The sequence below is a fragment of the Hippocampus zosterae genome, chromosome 15 (genome assembly GCF_025434085.1).
Source record: "Hippocampus zosterae strain Florida chromosome 15, ASM2543408v3, whole genome shotgun sequence".
Classification (NCBI taxonomy): domain Eukaryota; kingdom Metazoa; phylum Chordata; class Actinopteri; order Syngnathiformes; family Syngnathidae; genus Hippocampus; species Hippocampus zosterae.
Genome location: NC_067465.1, coordinates 444,650 through 467,164, shown reverse-complemented (window position 1 = coordinate 467,164; position 22,515 = coordinate 444,650). Strand labels below are relative to the sequence as shown.

At 45.4% G+C, this 22,515-nt stretch overlaps 2 protein-coding genes and 1 long non-coding RNA gene across 7 annotated transcripts in view; 2 read left to right on the top strand and 1 right to left on the bottom strand.

The window, feature by feature from the left end:
- myo9b (myosin IXb) overlaps positions 1–12,564 on the top strand; it is an 18,096-nt gene extending 5,532 nt beyond the window's left edge. The window contains exons 7-41 of one of the 4 annotated variants that reach the window (XM_052088859.1): positions 298–421; positions 515–604; positions 680–796; positions 1,085–1,219; positions 1,307–1,419; positions 1,512–1,653; positions 2,134–2,323; positions 2,402–2,477; positions 2,624–2,716; positions 2,825–2,864; positions 2,941–3,051; positions 3,135–3,215; positions 4,066–4,176; positions 4,255–4,377; positions 4,449–4,598; positions 4,772–4,917; positions 5,006–5,347; positions 5,707–5,788; positions 5,927–6,118; positions 6,956–7,062; positions 7,144–7,226; positions 7,584–7,768; positions 7,938–8,045; positions 8,129–8,299; positions 8,376–8,417; positions 8,516–8,627; positions 8,911–8,984; positions 9,063–9,255; positions 9,524–9,652; positions 9,759–9,864; positions 10,406–10,537; positions 10,614–10,737; positions 10,951–11,045; positions 11,126–11,250; positions 11,758–12,309. In XM_052088859.1, coding sequence (XP_051944819.1) covers positions 298–421; positions 515–604; positions 680–796; positions 1,085–1,219; positions 1,307–1,419; positions 1,512–1,653; positions 2,134–2,323; positions 2,402–2,477; positions 2,624–2,716; positions 2,825–2,864; positions 2,941–3,051; positions 3,135–3,215; positions 4,066–4,176; positions 4,255–4,377; positions 4,449–4,598; positions 4,772–4,917; positions 5,006–5,347; positions 5,707–5,788; positions 5,927–6,118; positions 6,956–7,062; positions 7,144–7,226; positions 7,584–7,768; positions 7,938–8,045; positions 8,129–8,299; positions 8,376–8,417; positions 8,516–8,627; positions 8,911–8,984; positions 9,063–9,255; positions 9,524–9,652; positions 9,759–9,864; positions 10,406–10,537; positions 10,614–10,737; positions 10,951–11,045; positions 11,126–11,250; positions 11,758–11,960 — 4,447 coding nt within the window. In that variant the 3' untranslated portion in view covers positions 11,961–12,309. Of the gene's footprint in view, positions 1–297; positions 422–514; positions 605–679; positions 797–1,084; positions 1,220–1,306; positions 1,420–1,511; positions 1,654–2,133; positions 2,324–2,401; positions 2,478–2,623; positions 2,717–2,824; positions 2,865–2,940; positions 3,052–3,134; positions 3,216–4,065; positions 4,177–4,254; positions 4,378–4,448; positions 4,599–4,771; positions 4,918–5,005; positions 5,348–5,706; positions 5,789–5,926; positions 6,125–6,955; positions 7,063–7,143; positions 7,227–7,583; positions 7,769–7,937; positions 8,046–8,128; positions 8,300–8,375; positions 8,418–8,515; positions 8,628–8,910; positions 8,985–9,062; positions 9,266–9,523; positions 9,653–9,758; positions 9,865–10,405; positions 10,538–10,613; positions 10,738–10,950; positions 11,046–11,125; positions 11,251–11,757 lie in introns of all 4 variants that reach the window. The other 3 variants (XM_052088858.1, XM_052088860.1, XM_052088861.1) reach the window with 3 other exon arrangements.
- Positions 12,031–14,855, bottom strand: LOC127616998 (uncharacterized). 2 transcript variants are annotated; one of them, XR_007967261.1, is made up of 2 exons: positions 14,354–14,855; positions 12,031–12,129 (listed from the first exon to the last, which is right to left on the bottom strand). It is a non-coding gene; the product is annotated as an uncharacterized LOC127616998 (long non-coding RNA). The 2 variants fall into 2 exon arrangements; XR_007967263.1 differs by lacking the exon at positions 14,354–14,855 and adding an exon at positions 13,929–14,342.
- Positions 13,089–22,515, top strand: mfsd14a2 (major facilitator superfamily domain containing 14A2). Its single transcript, XM_052088863.1, has 12 exons — positions 13,089–13,393; positions 15,457–15,552; positions 15,837–15,899; positions 16,100–16,227; positions 16,309–16,423; positions 16,680–16,898; positions 17,191–17,304; positions 17,920–17,991; positions 18,077–18,189; positions 18,636–18,733; positions 18,828–18,985; positions 19,414–22,515. The coding sequence occupies exons 1-12, from the start codon at positions 13,310–13,312 to the stop codon at positions 19,624–19,626; spliced, it is 1,473 nt and encodes a 490-aa protein (XP_051944823.1). The 5' UTR covers positions 13,089–13,309; the 3' UTR covers positions 19,627–22,515.

Below are 22,515 nucleotides of genomic sequence, written 5' to 3'. Positions count from 1 at the left end.
GGTGGATTAATGGCATGGAACATGAGATTCAACTCTATTTATATAGCACTTTGAAACAGCCATTGCTCCATACAAAAAGCTGTATGGAGTGACTAATTTCACCCCCATCCTGTTTCTGACGTCAGTGACAAGTCCGAGCACGTCCGACCCCGAGTCAATGAAAAATGTCCCGTGCAGCCGCAGTTTCGACTCTGAATAAAGACGCAAATTGATTAGCAGCTACACAATGTCAGCGGTGTTTGCAAATATGACAAACGTGTAGATTCATTTCAAAACAATGTTTGTGTCCGTGTGCAGCATATTCGCCACACTCTCGGCCATCTTGCTTTTGGGCAACGTGACCTTCACTCTGTCGGAGTATAACGAAGCTTTGGAGGTGGGGCCGGCTGGCATTTTGTCCACCTTGTCAGACCTCCTCAAGGTATGTTGAAAACCACGGCAATGATCAGTGTTATGTTTGGAATTAATCTGCACACAAAATCTCTGTTGACGAAAGATTTTTTTTTCTTTTCAGGTTAAAAAGCAGCTGCTGGTAAAGACTTTAACTGAGAGGAGAATTTTGCATGGCGATGACAGGGTGTTTTCACACTACACTCTACCGGAGGTACACGTCGACTTGTTGGTCAGCGGTATTGTGCATTAGTTTGTAACTAGAGTTGATTTTTTTTTTTCTCCCAAGGCCCTGGCGACACGGGACTCCATGGCAAAGTATTTGTACGGCTCTCTGTTTGACTGGATCGTCCTTCACATCAACCATGCTATGCTCAACAAGCGGGAGATGGAGGAGTCCATTTCTGTAAGGCAACTTTCTTTTTTCTTTACACAAAATTGCAGTACTACAGAAATCGGAGAATAACGACTGTTGAGACGCTTGAATTATTAAAATAGTTGTTGATTTATTAAATCAACATGTCTACTGTTATGCAATGGTATCTTAGTTTGTTACTGTATGGCACGTTGCAATGTTTACGTGTAAATGACATGATCATATCTTCTGCTTGAGTATCTGATGTTATGTTCCAGAATGTTCTGTCGCATTACAACGCGATGTTTCTGAATGGTGCCTCGTGTTTGTTTTTTTCAGTGCTTGTCCATCGGGGTGCTGGATCTGTTTGGCCTGGAAAACCTACACACAAACAGTTTTGAGCAGCTGTGCATCAACTACAGCAACGAGAAGCTCCAATGTTACATAAACCGGCAAATCTTCACAATTCAGCAAGTAGGGAAAATATTTGCGCCATATGTATCGTTCTTTGCGTGGTCTCTTTTGATACTTAAGTGTGGGATTATGACAACAATTTTCCAGGAAGATTATGAGGCCGAGGGCATCAGTTGGCAAGCCTTTGAGTACAGTGACAACAGCGAGTGTATTCATCTTATCTGTGGAGGCCTCTTCAACGTGTTGGACCAGGAGAGCAAGTGAGAGCGTGCGCAATCAGATGTGTTTGGGGGTGAATCTGTGAGAGAATCCAGGGCAATTGAATGAATGTCTGTTTTTGTCTTTTTGTTAGCCTGGCTCAAGCGACAGATGAAGCGCTGTTGGACAAGTTAACGCTGCAGCTCAAGGACAACCCTCTCTTCGCAGCCTCCGTTGATCGCCATTCGTCATTTGTTATTCGGCACTATGCTGCCAGTGTTTCATATTGCATCAAGGTGAACCTGTTTTTCCTACACTGCAGTGTGTCACAGCTTTACTTTCTTTTAGATAAGGCGGCTCGGAATAATCGGATAATCTGCGGTTGGCCAAGTAAATGATTCATCTTCTTCCCTAACTTGTGGTTCCACTGGAGTGTTATTGTGTTGAAACAGTTCAAGGCACATGTTAACTTTGCTACTCTGGGCAACCCCACTCGATAGACTGTATAAAAGTGTTATTAGGGGTGCGCATTTCTCCAGTAAAAGGAATACTCCATAAGTACATGAGTCTTGATACATGTGGTCAGAATAAAATGGTACGATGAGAAGATAAGCCCTCTCTCACCTTGTATTGTTCATCCATCCATTACCCTGTGGCCATTCCGATTCGTTTTTTTTGAGTGTTTACAATGATATCCATTGTGCTTCTATTGCGTCAAGAAGACGCGACATAATCTCACTGATACAATGTAATTCTCATTTGTTGTGTACTTGCAGGGCTTCTTAGAGAAAAACACAGATCGTGCGAAGCCTGAAGTCGTATCTCTTCTCCGTGGCAGCGAGCGGGCATTCCTACATCACTTGGTGGCGTCCAGCCCCGAGGCCGTGTTCCGTTGGGCCATCCTCCGAGCCGTCTTCCGCATCCTGGCGGTATTCAAGAGCTTGAGACGCAAGCACGCGGAGAAAAGTGGGTAGCTTCAGAGAATCATTGTTGGGAAGTGCAGCCGCTATGTGTCATACGTGTGCTTTGCGTTTGTCACCCCAGTGGCCGCCAGACAGTCCTCCCGAAAATCCCTCAAAGACATGAAACACAGCAGCGGCCGCTTGGACAGACTTTCCAGGTACTATTTCAACGTCCCTACTAGCATTTTTTTTTCACCGTTTTTGAGGTCCTTGTGTGGTCGCTTTTTCCCCCCACACTAGACAAGTATGAGTGCACCTCTCCTGAAGTTACTATAGGAGTGTGAGCATTGTTTGATATCTGTAGTAACAGCGCTACGCTGGACTTCTCCTTCGATCGCTCTGACGAACATCCCCTTGACGTCTTTGAGGACATCTTTACCAACTTTGAAAAAAGGAAGTGAGTGAAAAGACATGCAACTGCAATGGCATAAATGGCAACGCTTGCATTGAGTGAACCAGCACCGTTACATGGAGACATGCGGTGTTGATGATCTATTTTCTGCAGGAAAACGAGAGCCGGTCGACGGAAGCAACTTATTCCAAAGGTGAAGCGATCCTCTGATTGTCCCGATTGCTTTAGTGTGGACTTGAACGTTTGTTGTTTTCTCCCCCTCCCATCAGAATCTTATGAATTTACGCTCACTCCAGCAAGTTGTGGGTCTCGTGGCGCACAATCACAATCGTAAACTCGCCCGTCGGCCTGCGACTGCGACCGTTTGCGCTCAGTTTCAGGTCCGTCTGCACCCTTTTTAGCTCATGGCTAATTCATTCAACCAGACGCAAAAAGTTATTGACACGCCTTACTCTCCTCACAGGCATCACTCACAAAGCTGATGGACACAGTGGGAAAAGCCAGCCCTTTCTTTATTTTCTGCTTGCGCTCCAATGCGGAAAAGGTACACCTTTGCGTGTCATTTATGTGATGTCATGTATTTGTTGCCAGAGTACCAAGCAATGCCGGTGAATCATCTGCATGCCCAAAAACTTCTGCAAGCTTGTGTATCCTAGTGGGAAAAATATATTTCAGGTGTCCACAACAAGACCCTAGAAAAAATAGCACAAACGGCAGCTTCACAGATCTACACAAAATCTGGTGGACTTGTGGATGTTATCAGGATGCACTAAAAAGTCTGACGGGAGAAGTCAAGTAAAAAACTTTCTTGATATGTTCTTGGCGTGTCCCCTAGTCCAATATTGCGTTTGTGGAATATGAATTAAGCAGCAAAATCCGACCGCTTTTATCCATCTCAGGGGGCAGCCATTTTGCCACTGACTCTAGACTGAAAATGACATCACACCGCCTCAGTGGTGAACATCACATGACCAAAACCATAAAGCAGGTGAGTTGTGATTTGTTGTTACTCGAGCCCTGAGCAACTGTGATGTCATTTTAGTCAACAGTTAGGTGGCAAAATGGCAACCCTCTGTGTCGGGTAAAAACGGGTAGCTCTTTTGAGTTTTACCAAGACAATTTTTGACTTTAAAGACCCATGACCGAAATTGAATGGAAAGTCATCCATTTTGTGCACATCCTAGCTCAGACTCCAGCAAGGAAATTTGCCCCAAATAAGCCTCAATTATAAGCAGGTATACTACACGTATGGGTGACATTCCAAAGTGTGTTTGCCATCTAATCACCATCGGGACGTCAAAGTTTCATCAACATTTCATGGATTCGGCATGAACAATGTAGGGCCTATTTTTAGCTTCTTGCAGCTTTCATTTAGTTTTTGTTTGATTTTGCAGAAAGAATTTCACTTGGACGATGAGCTTGTGCGCCAGCAAATCCGCTACACAGGCCTCTCGGAGATGATTCAAGTCCAGAAATCTGGCTACAATGCCAAATACACTTTTAAGGTGCTCATTCGTGGCCATTATGTCTGGTTTACAGTACATTAGAGAGCTAATGCTTTTCGCTGTTCATTTCGCTGGCAGGAATTTGTTGAAAAATTCCGAATGTTACTTCCAAAAGAGGCCACCGGGTCCCCGGAACACATCACAAAGCTCCTCATCAGCATGGACTTGGATCGGAGCACGTACCAAATAGGAAAAACCAAAGTAAGCTCAGATATAATTAACGGGCAAAAGATCATTTGCAGTTGCTATTCCTTACTATTATTGTACTGTAGGTGTTCCTTAAAGAAAAGGAGAGGCAGCTGCTGCAGGACACCCTGAACAAGGAAGTGAGGCGTCACATCGTCGTCCTGCAACGCTGGTTCCGCGCATGTCTGATAAGGATGCATTTCCTGCAGAAGAGAGATGCCTCACTCATCATACAGGTAGGATTGGCACACTGGGCACGGCTATCACTTCACCTCCCACTGTCAACTTTGGATGTTCGGAGACGTAGGGACTGAGTGCACCTCGACTTCCCCGTCCAGCATCTCGATGACCTTGTAATGATGTAAGAGAAAACTGTGGCCGAGCATATAGTTTCATTGTATCATTCCAGAGGAATTGGCGTGAGTTTCACGAGAACCGAAGTAAAGCTGCCTCAGTGATCCAGACGGCGTGGCGGACTTCACTCAAGAGGTCGCAGAAAGAGCACAAAACAAGCGGTGAAGAGAATTCAACAGAAGGTCCAACCGCCAGAACTAAGTAGGCGCTTTCTTTTTTTTTTTTGTATTATCCGAACAAAAAAGGTAATGAATGGGAGTAGATCACCAAAACTTATACTACCACGCAGCCGATCAAGAAAAGGACTACGTCGGCAGCAAAAAGTGGAGGTGAGCCCTAACAGAAGTGAGCAGGCTGACACTGTCGCGGGTCAGTCCACTGCGAGCAGGGAGAGACGAGAGGCTCACGGTTCTGCGCCACCCCTCAACCGGCCCCTGTCCCTGCCTTTGGACCCCAGAGTGGGTCGCGATGGCACGACTGGTACCGCTGACTCCCCTAAGAGCAGCTCCCTCCAGCGCTACAAAGACGCAGGCGACTTTAAGGAGAAGGCCGAGAGGTGGCGGGAGAGAATGAGCGACGAATCCAGTCCGGAGGTGAACAGGCGGCAAGGCAAATGCAGAGACGACTTCCGGTAAGTGTCGACAAGTCGATGATATATGCACCTAACTGGATTAGTGCTGTTCCTCATCCAAAGTCACTTTAAGAATGGAGAACGTATGTGGACTTTAGCGTTTCTAAAGACTAGACATGCATGCTATTTTATTTGAGGTCACAATACTTAACATTGGATGCCTGTAGTCACGAGAAGGACTGATAACTTTTTAGGGATTTTTAGGAATATTTTTTGTTGCTGTGTGTTTTTTTTTTTTTTTTTAATAACTCGGGTGCAGAAGGAATGTTGTTGTAGCTTTTGCACACACAAGAGAAAAATGTATGCACTTCACCTGAAGTCACACATTTTAATTCCAATCCTACTCCCGACCGCCACAGTGTCAAGGGGAAGTCCATGTCCGCTGATGAACTGTCCAGGATCAGCTCATCTGGCTCCGACAGCTCGCCATCCGCTTGCGAGGTAACGCCACAAACATTTTAGAAACGCATGATTTGCATTTTTATTGGTACTTGAGACACAAATGGAGGCTGCTCATATATGAAGCCCCACGAGCTCTTGAGGACACGTGCTTCATCAATCTCCCCGGCCCCCTGTCAGGTCAGGGTGCGCTTGCGCAAAACTCCCAAGCGCAAGCGCCGCTTAGCCTACGCTCGCAGCGGCTTGATGATTAACTTTGCCGGCTCCAAGGAGAGCGAGTACTGGAGCTTTCCACTCCCCCCCTTCAGCCCACGCACGTCCACCCTGAGGACTTCAGCCAGTAGTGTGGATGTCCGTGCCCTCAAATCTCAGGTCAAGGTACAAAGCAGAGGAGGCTGCTGCGCATTGCACGACTTGCATGTGCATGTTCCCCAAAAAAAGATGGATGGCTGCAATGTTGTGGGACTTGTCGATGAGCGTAAGAATCCGCGCTTGCTTATAGATAGAAAGGGGAACGCTTGTTTCTGATTCATTGAGAAAGACCTCAATATTCTGACTTGTGCAGTAGGTGCGTTCTTGAAATGGGTACATCATTTAGAAAATAACCAATACACGAACCTACAAAGTCCACACAGAAGGGCCTGTGCTGAGATTCGACTGTGAGGCAGCCATGCAAACCACTAGCACCGCGTGGCTCTACAATGCGTAATTTTCACCAAAAAAAAGTTGTTTTTCCAAATCATGTAAATTTATTGTTAATTCTATTTAAAAAGTAGCGTATTATTTTCCTTTCATTTTTTTTCTTTTATTGTATTCTCATTTTTTATTTTGAGATAATCTCACTTATGTGAATTATAAACTCATATAAAATGATACAATCCAGGTTGATACAGTATCAACAGTTGAAGCTAACAAGTTGCTTACGATCTAAAAATTTACCTAAAAAAGCCTTTGTGTGTGTGTGTGTGTGTGTGTGCGTGTGTGCGCGCGCGCATACGCATGAGTATGTCAAAAAAAGGCTGGTGTCCATAACACATGGTGCCGTTTTGCATGACAATGCATTTCAGGGTGAAGGTCTTTAAATGCCATCCATCTAAATGGTGTGGTGGTGGGAGAACTGCCGGAGATGGGCTGGGAGGACTTTTTTTTTCTGTCAGATTTTTATTTGTTTATTTATGTGAACCACTGACACGCTTGCATACAACATAGATGCCCACAGAGACAGACGGGTCCAGGTACAGTCTTCCTGCCAGGAGCCCCAATGAGGACTCGGGATTACAGCGAACCAACCAATCGCAACTCACCACACCTGAGAAGTACAACCCCACCCTCGACATCCACCCACTTGTTTGTGTCAATTGAAACATGTTGCTGAATGAAAATTGTTTTTGCCACAGAATTTGGTTTCTTAGTAGATTCCTGCGCAAGCGGGCGCCTAAGGTGTCCGCCAACAACGACACTCCCTCGGAAGATAAAGCTGGTAAGTGTTTGTAAGCTCAAATGGAGATGGCTTCCATCTGGTGGCCAGTAACTAACTCGACGCACAACTGTTGTTGGAATGGGACAACATATCAATTCTAGTGCATCCATCGATCGGGGTAATGATAGGACACATCACAATTCTGATACTTGGTGCTGGTGTATTGATAGTCTATCGGAAAAGATAATGTATCGCAATATTGGGATTTGTTGAGTTTATACACTGCGTCATCAGCACAGCATCATATTTCAATGCCAGTGGATTACCATACAACTAACATCACAATCATTCTTGTTGCTAACATGATTCAATATTCCGTTACATTTAAGCAACTTAAATGTGTTTGTTTCCCTGTAGTGACCTTGCCCAGCTACAAGCCCCACTCCTACAAGATGACCGAGCAGAACTCCGGGCGTTTGGTTCGCAACCCAACCATTAAAATCAGCCGGGCCACACGGGCCCTGCGGTGGAACGTCTCACTGGACCGTGAGATCCAAGACCCCAAAGAGCTGCGCAACCTGGACGAATTTCTCGGCAACCAAGTGAGGAAAACACATTTTTTGGTTAAAAAAAGAAAACACAAATGTTAGAATCTTGTGGACAAGTGTTATCTTTTTAAATGTTTCCCCCCCCCCCCAGTCAGCTCTTGTAACTGAATCCTTTTATACCGTAAATGTGTGCACTTTCTATTCTTTGCCTTTGATTACTCAGGTGAATGACTTGCGAACACGAATCAAAGAGCTGTCACCAACAGAGAGCATCTTTCTCACGGCCACCATGCAGTTCCGAGAGACCATTAAAGGCATGTTCTCTCTGAAGGTCAGTGCGCTACATGGCCATACTCTACCTGCAATATATACACAGAGTTTTTCTTCATTTAATGCGCCGTATGCATTCCACAGAAGCCACAGATCGGCTACAAAGATCTAATGAAAGGCTACCAAAACAAAGTCAGCTCTCTTGCCGGCTCGAAGAATAAGAGCGAGGTGTCGCTCGTGGTCAACTTGTTTCAGTCCATGCTGGATGGCTTCATAAGGGGCGAGATCAAGAGGATGGACTCGGAGCCGGTCAAGGTCACTTTTGCTGTCATATTATGAATTTAAACGTGTTATGCCGAATACGAGAAGAAAACACTCTGGCTTCCTTCAGGCTGCCAAGACGACAAAGAAGAGAAGGAAAAAGGACAAATGTGTAAGTCGACTGTGTAAATTCTTCCCGATTTTACTGCAGGAGTTAAAAGAAAGTATGTGCATGAAAACTTGCTAAATATTTTGCATTTGTTGCGCCAGCCTGATGGTCCACTTGATCACCGCTTCAGCACCTACCAAGTGAACATCATGCAGTCATGTGACCTGTGCGGCTCCTACATCTGGGGAATGGAGAAAGCTTATATGTGCAGCGGTAGGTTTACACGGGGACGGGAAAAAAAATTGACAAATAAGTTGAGGAAATGGATCTAAAAAATATTATGAATGACATGCATACTGGTTTGACTCAATTGTTGTCACTCCTCATGATTTTATGTCATTTTAGGGTATAGTGGCTGATATCACACATTACACTTAGTACTGACAGTTAAGCATGATCAAAATGTTGAAACAATTTTTTTCATCCAGTTAATACGTTCGATCAGTGTTTTTTTAAAATTGTGTGCGTGTGTGACTGACTCGTGTTTGTCTTGCAGCCTGCAAGTTAATATGTCACAAGAAATGCTTGACCAAAATCATCACTGACTGCTCAACACGCTGTGCCCGGCAGGTAAGAAACCGAGGCCTTCAGGAAGTCTCCAAAAACAAAATGCTCACGCACACCTGATGTCCTATTTCTTTGTGACAGGATGATGGCGTACCAGGTGGCCTTCACTTCGGGGTCCACGTTTGCGTCCTGACCAGCAAGGCCAACCCCGTGCCCAAGGTGGTGGAGCTGCTGCTGATGCACGTGGAGATGAACGGCCTCTACACCGAGGGCATCTATCGCAAGTCGGGCTCCGCGTGCCGTGCCCGGGAACTCCATCAAATCATGGAGATGAGTAAGATGGGATAGATTGACGCACAACTGCACATAGCACTGTATCATAATAATAATAAGATATTTGGAATAACATTTTTCGGGAAAAAAAATACATGACAAATTCCAAATTCACTCCTGGGTCAAATATGCATGCATGGCTGCATGTCAACCCCAGCTGCTGTTACCCCTCTTTTGATGGCATCACGAAAAAAAAGAGAATGTACCTTTGGCGCTTCTTGAGAGAAAGTCTCAACTTTTGGTGACGCGCACTATTTTTCTCGCATTAGATCCCGAGGCGGCCAATCTGGAGAACTACCCCATCCACACCATCACGGGCCTGGTGAAACGTTGGCTCAGAGAGCTTCCTGACCCACTCATGACTTTCTCTCTCTACGGTGACTTCCTGCATGCTGTGGGTGAGTCCGTATGAATGTGCAACGGGGACCATCTTTTCCTGAAATCGTTCAGCCCCATCTCTGATGTTCTGGAACTTCGTTGACTCTTTCGGTTTGTTGTTTGCAGAGTTTCCAGAGAGGGCTGAGAGAATACGGGCAGTGTACCAAAAGGTGGATGAACTTCCCCTCGCCAATTACAACACGTTGGAGCGGCTCATCTTCCACCTTGTCCGGTAAAAAGACATTTTATGCAGCTATTACGAGCATCATTTTAAGCCCTTTGGAAGGCATCGTAAACACATTGTTTACGCGTTTGTGCTCTGCGTACAAGTTGAGCATAGAGGCCAAATCACCGTCAAATTAATGACACGTGCGTACTGGGTCCATTTTCTTTGCTCCGCTGGACGTTGGTTAATTCCAAACTTAAAAGTAGAAAATGTTGTACATTTTAGCTCATCACTATGAGCTGATCATTAAACAAACATTGCCCAAGTTGGTTAAGTAGATAATGGGGAATAAATATAGCACAGCCAAAAGGCATTTGGAGTTGATGTAATTGTCGACATTAGCGTTTAAAACGCCAGAAAATATCTGAGACATGCTTTGTGTCACGAGGAAGCCAGCGCAGGCGTGTGTGCCTTCGATCTTTTTTCCAACACTGAATTTGTGTACATGTTGTCCGAGACTGGTAGCGTGCACGTGGAGGCCGACATGATCCATCAATCACAGATTCCCGCACCAAACATGCGTACAAATGGTGTGTATTGGTTCCAGGGTAGCCAATGAGGAAAATTACAACAAGATGACGCCGAGCTCCCTCGCCATCGTCTTCGCCCCATGCATCCTGCGCTCCCCCAATTCCGACGACCCCTTCCTCGGCATGAGGGATGTGGCCAAGACCACCACGTGAGTCACAATCGCAAGAATCACAAGTGCTCGGGTTGCGCATTGACGTTGGCGTTTGCATGTGCGTGTTCATCAGGTGCGTGGAAATCCTCATCTCGGAGCAGTTCAGGCGCTACAAGGAGAAGCTGCAGAACATCCAGGAGCTGGAGTATGCCGAGGCTTTGGCTGTCAATCAACTCAAACTGAAGAGACAAAACACGGTAAGACCGTGGGGGGTTGGACCCCTTCACAATTTAATGATAGCTAAAGCAATAATGCTTAAAATAATACAGATAAATACTGTATGTAAAAAGACCATAGCATCTACAGTATATCACACAGTGACTGCCTAAAGAGCTTTAAGCCGCTTATTCACTTGTGCACCTATTGAATCTCGTCACGTAATTTATGGCTTTTCTCTTGTCTCTCTGCAGATTGTGGAAAAACCATCTGAACTGGAAATTCCCGACCAAACTGATTCAGATGAGCGGACTCTCATTGAAAGAATCAAGTCCATCAAGCAGGAAAAGTAAAAGCCCGTGGCTTCATGTGCATTGTTTGGTTTACTCCGTTTGTGGGTATTTAAGCCTTTGTGTAACCCCTCGCTAGGTTGGACCTGGCCTGCAGGTTACCCGATCTGGAGAAGGAGAACTCGGACAATGAGATCCTGGACTCGTCGTCGTCCATGAGCACGGAGAGTCTGGACGAACGCCTCGGCAGTCTGGACTCGGAGGGTTAGTAAGGAGGCAAGGTGGTCTGACCTTCCTCCTCGCCTCTTGGAACTGAAAATGTGGATTTTTTTTTTTCCCCCTCACACAACTGGGACGCATTGCTTCAGGGGGTGGCAAGGGGATGGGGTTGGAGCACAGCTTCACAAATCAAAAAAAGTTATCATCACACTGTACAGTATTTGTGTTTTCCATTGCTCTGGCTTTCGCTCTCGATATATTTTTTGTCTTGTTTTAAGTGTATTTCATGATGTACTCGTAAATACTCAGGAAAAAACATCCCATACAATATTTAAATTGGGCATTTCTGTATCATAAAATTAGCATATTGAGCGTGTTTTACGGTCCAACTTTTTTTTAAGCTCTCTCTTTTATTCATCTGAAAAACTCTTTAGGATGTTACGTAGCATTCCATTAGACCGATGTGTCGTCGCTCCACAATATTGTGTGCATCCACTTCACATGAACGGTAAGGTTGAGGTGTGTAACATCTTTTATGTATTGTGTTTGGAGCAAAGGCAAGCATGCCGCCGGCAGTGGACTCAACGGGCCAAGTCAGACACGTGCCAGAGGACGTCATCAAGCCCGAGTGCTTCGCCGCGTCCAACTCTCCCACCGTGGATGACAAACAAGCGTTGAGCGGGAGCTTTGACAACCTGGAAATTCCTTATATTGATGAAGAGGAGAGGGAGGAGGAAGACGCGACAGCCAGTTAACACCACCCTTGTTGTGGTGTGCACTTTTGTCTGCCAGTGCTGCTATGGAAACACTGATAAACAATACAACGTTTGTCGTCACAATATTTCACTTTTAAGGTAGCAAACCTATGTCCCGGTGTCCATATGCAACACCGCCAGAGCATCTGATGCAATCCGCCATGCCGTTCTGAAAAGACACAAACATTTGATCCACAAATTAATAAACATTTGCATGTATTGTTTTTCATCAATTTTAGCATGCCCGTCAGACAACATCAACTCCCGTTTGAGACCGACCCGATCTATTGTCATCTTAGTTTTGTCAAGGTACTAAATATGGATTACATCCCCAAGGATGATATATGGATTGTATGAGCAAAACTTTTCTTTTTTTACTGTACAAAAATAACAGTTCTAGTACTGTACATAGTATTTCCAGCTGCTCTTTTGTTGTAGTGCATTGACTGATCCATTTTCTCTATTGTTGCCTTTGAGACTGACATATTTCCTCATCTAACATTTTCCTCCCATATATGCGTGCCTGTACATCTTCAAAAGGTAGCATCGATGGCAAGCTAACTACTTCTGACCTGTTCCTTGAAATAAACTGACCATTTTCTTATTTGCGTCCTCGAATGGTAAAAATTAAATCAACACATAATTGACTTTCAAAGAAAGCAATATATCAAAAAGTGGTGCAAATCCTGTAAAAATTGCAGGGGTTCAGAAAGGGTACTATAAATTATGTAAAGATTACACAGGTTAAATTAAGACTATATACCAATGTAAATCCCACAAATATATACATAAAATACTAAGTTTAAAGATTTGTAATTCTCATTTAAGTTGCAGGCATAAAACAGTCACTTTGGGGTAATACTATGACTTGCCTTTGTCTCCTCTCATCATTGACTGAATTTCCACATTATCGTAAATGTGTTGCTTTATTTTTTTACGAAACAATTACGCTTCGACACTTATAGTAAGGGAAGGGGGCGGAGCGTAAACATATTTGCCGTTTTCCGTTGCGTCACGAACCCGCCGTGAACTGCTCTGTCCTCTGATTCTGAACCGACTGATTTCTACTCGACCAATCTGAAGCCGGCTCGCCGTGTTGACCAATCGTCGGCCTCGAATGCATGCGTTCAGGGGGTGGGGCCCTGTTTGGTTCCGGAAGAGTGCTCGAGGCGAGGTGGTGTCGCTATGGTGGAGTGGAGGAATCATCGCATTCGTTAGCTAGCTGCTATCTGTTTTGTTCTGAGTGTAATGAGCGCAGCCATCGGCATCAGCGATCCGCGAGACTTGTTTTGTTATTGAGGCGCCACCACGATGACCCGCTGACCACCGAGGATGGACAGCAGTGAACAATGACGGGGGAGAAAAAGAAGAAGAAGCGGCTCAACCGCAGCATTCTTCTGGCCAAGAAAATTATCATAAAAGATGGAGGGAGTGTGAGTGAAATATTTATTTATTTCCCGAAATGTAAGTCGCTGTCCAAAATGTTGTTTCGCTTTGTTTTTTTAAATAACACCTGTGATTGCAGCCGCGTTTGTGTGTTGAATTTATGTTAGGGGGTTAATGTTAACCGTTAGACAGGCACTGTGCAGCTAGGCGGCTAATGGTTAGCTCGTGGGCCTAGCGATGTATGTTGGCCGTTGGTTTCACACGTCAACTCGGCTCTTGTCGGGACTTTCCCAATCTTAAACCGAAGAAAACCATTCGCTCACGTACGCTAGCTCTCGTTGCCCCCCCCCAAAGCGCTCAATAATGGTAATGTCTTGCTCGCCCAAATTTGACAACCGGCGAGAGTGATGGGAGACGCTAATCTAAGCTAGTTAGCTGACGTCAAGTTCCGCGACTCGTCGTGGCCGATTTGGATCTACCGCTTTGAATATTCTGATGAACTGTGTAACCTATGAATTACTAAATAAAAACATTATAGACAAGGCGTCACACGCATGGCACAACGGAGCTCACCGTTTTTACCTATTTGCTTAGTTAGCACATCGGCTGTCAAAACACGTATGCTACTTGTACCGACCGGTACATTACCCACCAATAGTAGACGGCGTGAGTTAACTGGTGATGTGTACATAGTTATATAAATGTTCAAAACAAGGCGGCTTCACACCTGTAGCGTATTTTATACACCAGGTAACTCAATCTGCTTAACATCATTAAATGTACATTTAAAAAAATCATTTACAAAGAAAAGTTACAAGACATAACAGCAAAAGTACATAAATAAAAAGTATCTTACTAAAACGACGAAAAACGAACCTAGAGCGCAAGAACAAGTTATGGAAAAAAATGGATTTTAAAAAATGCTTTAAAAGACCTGAATCATGGGTATTGGGGCAGCATAGTTTTTAACCTCGAGTTAAAAGCATCTACACTTGTGATTGATTTACCTTTAAAAACATGTTGGAGTGCAATTGTCGCCAAGCCATGAATCATTTCAATAGAAGTTATGAAGAACAGGTTTAGCTAGAGCATTGCTTCTGAAAATGTATATGTCATAGTTAAAACAACTCAACTCAATTCATATCGCACTTGAACAATTACCACGGCTGTAACAAAGTGTTGTAATTAAAAGCGGTATTAGTTCGATCATCGATGACTAAATAAAATGATATTTTCCAATTCTTTACAAGACCTCGTTTTACGATGGCGTCTCACGTACTGGAGATGTCGAGTTGTTTTGCGAAGCCGATATAGGAGTAACATTGAAGTCTCCAATGACCAGTCTGTGAGTGGTCCGAATAATGTGACATCAAATTCGGGTTTGGATAAGAAAGCTTCTTTATCGGGACCTGTGCTGAGCATATAACTGAAAAGATGTGGCTCCATTCCAGTGGGGCCCTCGCTTCCAATAACGGCCATTGTGCCGGCTGTCGAAGCCTCCATTATCACCCGTGCTCTAGTGAATAGCAAAGCAGCCTATTATTATTTCATGTGGATGCTGCAACATCCATCGACAGGAGGCTGTCACGCATTGTGTGCATGGATGGAGGCGTTGTTGTCACATTGGCGACGTGCACACAAGCGAGTTGAATGGCTGCGAGTGTCTTTAAGCGTATGTTTTGTAATATCGTTCTGTTTGCAAATGGATAAACCCCATCACAAACTGGTCGGGCAAGAGTTTTTTTAAAGCGTGCTTTAACTGCAATGCAAAAGTCCAAAAAGTAGTGAAATAAAACTACTGTCCCACTAATATCTTAGTGCTGTCACTGTCAAATAGAACTTTTCAGAACTTTTGTCAGAACTTTTTAGTGACCATTGTCGTGTAAAGACAATGGTCAATTTGAAGGACGGACATTGTAGAAACAAAGGATGATAAATATCACTCACAGTTTCCTGCATTAGCTTAAACGAGCCCGGTCGTATGCTGTATTGCGGCACAGTGCCGTGTCTATGATGAATAAAGTTCTCGTTTGTCGTCCGCGCATTATTGGATTCGGTAATCACTTTGCCACCTCCAGTCCGATTTAAAGATCATGTGTTTTCTGCGCAGCCTCAGGGAATCGGTGAGCCCAGCGTCTACCATGCCGTGGTGGTCATCTTCCTGGAGTTTTTTGCGTGGGGTCTCCTCACTACCCCCATGCTCACGGTAAACGACGTCACTGGACGGCCGCGTGTATTTTCATCTTTTTTAATGCTTTAAAGCCATTCTACTTGCACAGGCCTCGAGTTGTCGGCCTGAGAGCCAGATGAAGCAAAGCTAACCATGTGCACACGTAACAACGTGTGGACTCTGAACTGTGCCGCCATTGATTTGAACTCCACTTTCCCCTCCGCCTTTCCTCTTTGCGTCCTTCATATGTCTCGTGATTGTATTTGTGCAGCACAACAATCTCCAGCATTACACCGCGTTATCTGCGTATTGTTCTGTAGGTACTGCACCAGACGTTTCCCCACCACACCTTCCTGATGAATGGCCTCATCCATGGCGTCAAGGTAGGAAAGGTGCCCAAAAGCCTTATGGAGACTCCACGAGAGGAGTCTACATAAGTCTGCAATCAATTTTCAACTGTTATAGACAAAGTCGAATGTGATGAAATGCACAAAAATGTTGCAAAAACTCTCTCTTGTGTCCATTTGCTTACTTTTTCATCATGCTTCATCTATTTGTTTTCGATTTTTTCCCCCATCCGCAGGGCTTGCTGTCTTTTCTCAGCGCCCCCCTCATCGGGGCCTTGTCGGACGTTTGGGGCCGCAAATCCTTCCTGCTGCTCACGGTCTTCTTCACGTGCGCACCCATCCCGCTGATGAAGATCAGCCCATGGTGAGCGAGTGAATGAAAATGCGAGCCGGCACAGCCGGACGCCGATCTTGCTCTGACCCGGATTTTCCCCTCCTTCTCCAGGTGGTACTTTGCTGTCATCTCCATGTCCGGGGTCTTCGCAGTCACTTTCTCTGTCATCTTTGCGTACGTCGCCGACATCACGCAGGAGCACGAGAGGAGCACGGCGTACGGCTTGGTGAGGAAATCCAATGCCATCCCATTACAACAATCTCCCTTTTGCCCCAAAGTGCAAAAGCCAGTCGGTCAAGTCCGTCTCAAAAGCAGGACACACAAACCTGCCAAACGGCGCAAACGGATGGACCTGAATGCACCACACGAGTGTGTTTGATCTTGTTCAAAAGAGATTGTCGGCAAAGTGTGGATATATACAGTAAATACCGTTCGTTTTCCTGACTTGACAATATTTTTTGCCACGCCCTCTTCCGCGTCAGGTGTCAGCCACGTTTGCGGCCAGCCTGGTCACGAGCCCGGCCATTGGTGCCTACCTGTCGGTGGCCTACGGTGACACCCTGGTGGTGATCTTGGCCACGGCCATCGCGCTGCTGGACATCTGCTTCATCCTGGTGGCCGTGCCCGAGTCACTTCCCGAGAAGATGAGGCCGGCGTCGTGGGGTGCGCCCATCTCATGGGAACAGGCGGATCCCTTTGCGGTGAGTCGGCTCCTTCGGCCGTGCTTGTCAATTTTAATACTCCAACAAAGATTAGCAGACATGGAATAAATGAATAAAACGCAATGAATGACTCGACGTGGATGTCAATACAGTTTAACATCGACTGATGATTGGTAAGGAAGCAGATAAAATAATGGATTAGAATGGCTGCCACACACCTCATATTGCCCACAAGACCTTCTGTCACCTTATGTGTGTGTGGGTTTTTTTTTTTTTTTCTTCAATAGTATTAAAACATGCCTATGCTATTGTTGACGTTATCACCTCGCAGTCTCTGCGCAAAGTGGGCCAGGATTCGACGGTGCTGCTCATCTGCATCACAGTGTTCCTCTCCTACCTCCCTGAGGCGGGCCAGTACTCAAGCTTCTTCCTCTATCTCAGACAGGTACAACTCTTTGACGCTCAATTGATGGCATCGTTGGGCGGGATTCTTGATTGTCTCTTACAAATGCAAATGCAGTACTTACCCTTCGAAATAGAAATGTTTTCGTTCACACAGTTGCCATCATGGACCACCCCCCCCCCCCCCCCCACACACACACAGTTTTTTATTTTTACTGTACAGGCAATGTTTTAACATTCTTAGTCGTCCTACATACAATATATTTAGTACAGTGGGGATGAGGGATGAGCCCTGTCGTGAATAGCAAAAATTTGTGCATGAATGAAAAAAGCTCCTCGCCCCCTATGTTTGTTTTTGCGCATCGAGTAGCAACAACACCCTAAGATAGAGAGGATCATAAAACCTCCACATGCATCTTGTATGTAGACAATCATGCTCCTGGGTTCCTGGGAGTCACGTTATGTAAATGATGTCTCGTCAAACCAGTCGATCCAGTCCGAGACACTTGGCATTGAGTGCCTTGCGTGGCCACTGGAAGTATGACAAATGGTAGCGCGTGTGGGCTGACTGTACAAATAGACGAGTTGAAGCTACCGACTGTTCTTGATGAAGTCAATAAAATACACTCCTGTAACCTTTTATCCAAACACTGGTCAGGTCATCCGCTTCTCGTCAGAGACGGTGGCTGCCTTCATCGCCGTAGTGGGGATCCTCTCCATATTAGCTCAGGTAATCAGGTTATTCCCATTACTACTAATGAGAGTCAAGTCAGAGGCGTGCTCATTCACGGCTTCTATGCGTGTGTGACATTTAGACTGTAGTGCTGGGCATCCTGATGCGATCCATCGGCAACAAGAATACCATCCTGCTGGGCCTCGGCTTCCAGATCCTCCAGCTGGCCTGGTACGGCTTTGGCTCGCAGCCCTGGTCAGTAAGCGTCAACGGCAGCCCTTACATGAAAAAGAAGTAAAAGTCTAGCGTGCCTTCTTCTGTGATTGACTCAATAATAATAGCAAATGGGGTTAGATTTTAATTTGTCTCCCAAAAATGTTCACTGTCTTGTTGTGAAGCGTCAGCTTCCCATTGTTATTGTAGTTCCACCTTCCGCCACCAGTGGGAGACATTGACTAAATCGGCAGATGTAATTTTTTTATGAACCCTCGACCAGACGTTTTATCTACCAGGGGCCGTTTCGGGTTCTCTATCGGGCACCGTGGTAAATTTATGTTCATGGGTGCTGCTGTTTTGGCAAGCAACAAAGCTCAAATGGCCTCTGCATTTCACCATAGCTCTATGAATTAGCCATAGTTGTGATTGCGCTGAATGAATTGTTTAGTTAGCCCATGTCACGGTATAATCCTCCTGTGTTACAGGATGATGTGGGCCGCCGGCGCCGTAGCAGCCATGTCCAGCATCACGTTCCCCGCCATCAGCGCCATTGTGTCCCGGAATGCCGACCCGGACCAACAAGGTTGAGCAAGCTCCCCTTTTGTCCGCAAGTCATTCTGCGCGCAACGCAGCAAGCGCTGACCCACCGGCCGCCATTTCCCTTTTTGTCCTTGCAGGCGTGGTCCAGGGCATGATCACGGGGATCCGGGGCCTGTGCAATGGCCTGGGTCCCGCTCTCTATGGCTTTGTCTTTTACCTTTTCCATGTGGAGTTGACCGACACGGACGCCTCGGAGAAAGGCGGCAAACCCAATATGGCTAACCCCACGGATGAGGTGAGTACGACTCTTTGAAGGACCCGCGGAAATAGCCGAACCACGGCTTTCTTTTGTCGCTCTACTCATGACGGACACGCCGACCAAAGTTCAAGTTGCTAAGTGAAACTGGCTTCGGGCGCTGAATTTTTCAAATAGTCGTGGGGGATGTTACCAAAGAAACAGAAGCTACAAAATGACATGACTTCCGATGTCTTTTCGGGCATTCGATTCGGTTGACACCCCAAGCGGACATCGGCTGTGTCCAAATTCACAGACGCGGTCCTCCCAAGACCGCCTGTAAATTTGGACACAGCCGATGTCATTTTGACGCACGGTACCAGCCTGCGACGCAAGCTGCGAGGTTGCCACTTAGCGCATTGTAGCGGCACACGCAATCAGTGGCCATGGCTCACGTTGCTGCGGTCTCCCCCAAACCTTCCTTCCAGAGCGCCATCATCCCGGGCCCTCCTTTCCTATTTGGCGCCTGCTCGGTGCTGCTCTCCCTGCTGGTGGCGCTGTTCATCCCCGAGCACACGGGGCCCGGCGCCCGCCCCGGCGCCTACAAGAAGCACAGCAATGGGGCTCAAAGCCACTCGCACAGCCCGCAGGGCAGTGGGGCCGAGGGGAAAGAGCCTCTGTTGGACGACAGCAGCGTATAACCTCGGAGCACTTTTTGAACTCTTGTGAGTGCGTCGGTGCCGCTGGGTTTTCAATCTGTTACTAACTCGTCACACGCTGCCAGTCTGGAGGGAATACCTAGCAGGGACTCGGGGAAAGCAGACCACTGTAGAGACCACACGGATCGGCTCAAAGCTGTCGTCTTCGACTTCTTCATGAGGGTTGCAAAGCGGTGCAAGATTTGTGGTAACTTTCCATGGAAAGTTAAGATGGGGGAATTTTGGAAATGAATAAGCATAAATGTAAATATCACATTTTTAATTTAAAAAAAAAAATACAAATAAAGGCCGTGATTTATTTGGATATGTAGTTTAAAATATTTTATTGCACAATCAAGTCCGCAGGACAGAAGCCTAAACATTGACTTAAATATGACCAAAATCCATTCAGAAATGAACTTAAATACACCCCCTCGCCCCAAAAGGTCCCGCTCTTCCCTCGAGCGTGTCTCTGAATTTTTGCATAACCCTTTCATGCAGAAGGGGGACCGGACCGTTCTCTGGCCTCCCCCGCATATCGGCAAAGATTTTGATATCTGTGACTTTTTTTTTCCTGCTATTTTCACAGCGATGCGCTGTTCTTGTATCGAAACGCAAATTGTGAACGAATTGGGCTTCGGGAAAGAACACTGGTTTCTTTGGAAATGTCCATCAAAACCATTCCCCTCACATCATGTCAAATAAACAACCTGGCCGACAAGTCCTTGTTTATCACACTATCCACAGTTACGGTTTCATGATCAAAAATTGACACGTAAACCAGTCTTGCCCCCTACACTCACAACATAAGCGGAAAGAAAATCCTGGTAAAAAGCAGTGTTTAGGATTGGAAAGAATTACGTTTTTGTGTCATCGTGCGACACAAAAACTTTTCTGGCCAAGCTGCTGCTTTCACATCCGAAATAGGCTTCTTCTCGTCAGGATTCAGCTCAAATATATTTCATTTAAACTTCCAAATAAGAGCAACCTTAAATGTGGTCATTTTCCTATCAATTCCCTTTAATTCCCATGGATTGTTTACAATTTTAAAAAGTCTGATGGAATTTTACAAGTGCACCGTCGCCGTTCATTCTCTCAACAAACAGCGACACACAAACACACACTGTACACGTACCGTAGTTGTTTTCCCATTTTTTTTAATTTCACAAATGTTGCCGTCAAGTGACTTAAGATGACTATCGAGAATAAATACAGATGTATATGGATATTACGTAACCTGTATGACGACTGTGGTCTGACAAGGCGCTGTAATCTGATCATATTGCTCCCATCGGAGCCCCCCATCCCCCAAATCCAATTTCCTGCCTTTCTTCTCGATTTTATTTCCCCCCCCCCCCCCCCCCGTTTACTGCATTGCCACGTCCTGTCCTCTACCTATTTCCCCCCCAATTTTTGTCTTGTGTGTCATGACTTTTTGTCTCCTCCCCACTTGTTTGCATTTTCCCCAACTTATCCGGTATCTGAAATTACAGCCCAATTTTTAGGCCCTTTTTACTCCGCTTTGTTTTGTTCTTGAGCCCATTTCCTGCATGTCTCCATTTGGACCCCGTTCCTCCTAAATTTCTTGCCTTGTCTTTCTATTTTGGCCAACTTCCCGCCTCGTCTCACTCATTTCCCATCATTTCCTGCATTCAACCAGCCGAATGTTGGACCCGGTCTCCATTTTGCCCATCGATCATTGTTAGCTTTAATTTTGCCCTTCTTCGTGCCACATTTCACAACCACCCCCTGCTTTTCTTCCTCACTTCCTCGCTCATTTCCCAGTTCCCACCTTGCGTTACCAATTTCAACCACTTCCTTCCTTGTGTCTCCATCACAGGTTATATTTTTAGCGCCTCAAGATTCAAAACATACAAACACACGAGGCGTTGCCATAAAATAGCATCTGTAAACTTTGAAAGATGGACCCCCACTCTATTTTGTGGCTGGGAACACCTCACTCTCGGTTAAGAGTTTCAGTTCAGCGTGATGTCACTCACAATGTTTAGAAAATTTGATTTGACACAAACTACAATTGCTTCGTAAGCGACCAGATATCACGATTTACGGCTTCTTTAGCTCCATGAACCTCGATTGTTTTTGTGTCAATGTAAACGCTTCAAGTGCATTTCAAAGTCACTCGCCAATCATGTTTAACATTTGTGCCAATATTTTTTGGGTTGCTTTTTTTTTTCTGCCGTAAGCAAGACATCGTGTTTTTTATCTATATAAATATGTACAGCCTTTCAAAACCTTTTTGTTGCTTTTTTTTAGGAATGGTATAAAAAATGGGACGTCCATCTCCTTTCACATGACAAGCATTTCACTTTGGTTAATTGTGTTTTATTCTTCATCATCACGGAACGTTTCAAAACGAACTGTACCATGGTTGGACAACCTGCAGCGCGTGGGCCTCTTTACAGGCCACAGCCAGTGTTTTATGCGGTCCGCCATTATTATTATTATTATTATTTGTTTTAAGTTATGTCCAAGAAGGAGATGTTATACACCAATGTATATTTTTTTAGTGATCAAATACTGGACCAAAATGTACATTTGGAGCTACACATTGTAAACTGTCCAGCCTGAGCAGGCTGTATAAAGTGACCTAAAGTGACAGATTTTGGAAGACCACCCCTCAACCTCCCTTATTTTTTTAATCCCCCCCCCCCCCCGCCCCTTCTTCCCCATTTCGGTATGAGTGGGTCGAGTTGCACATTTGAACAAAGTACAACAAAACAGGAAGTGAAAATCCAACCGCCCTCTCCCTCTTTCTCTGTGTGCCTAAAATTAGCCAAGAAAATGAAAAATGGCGACAATTAAGTCGAGCTGGTTATGATGTAAATATGGGAAACTAATGAAGCTATTTATTAAAGGTTTATTGTACAATTC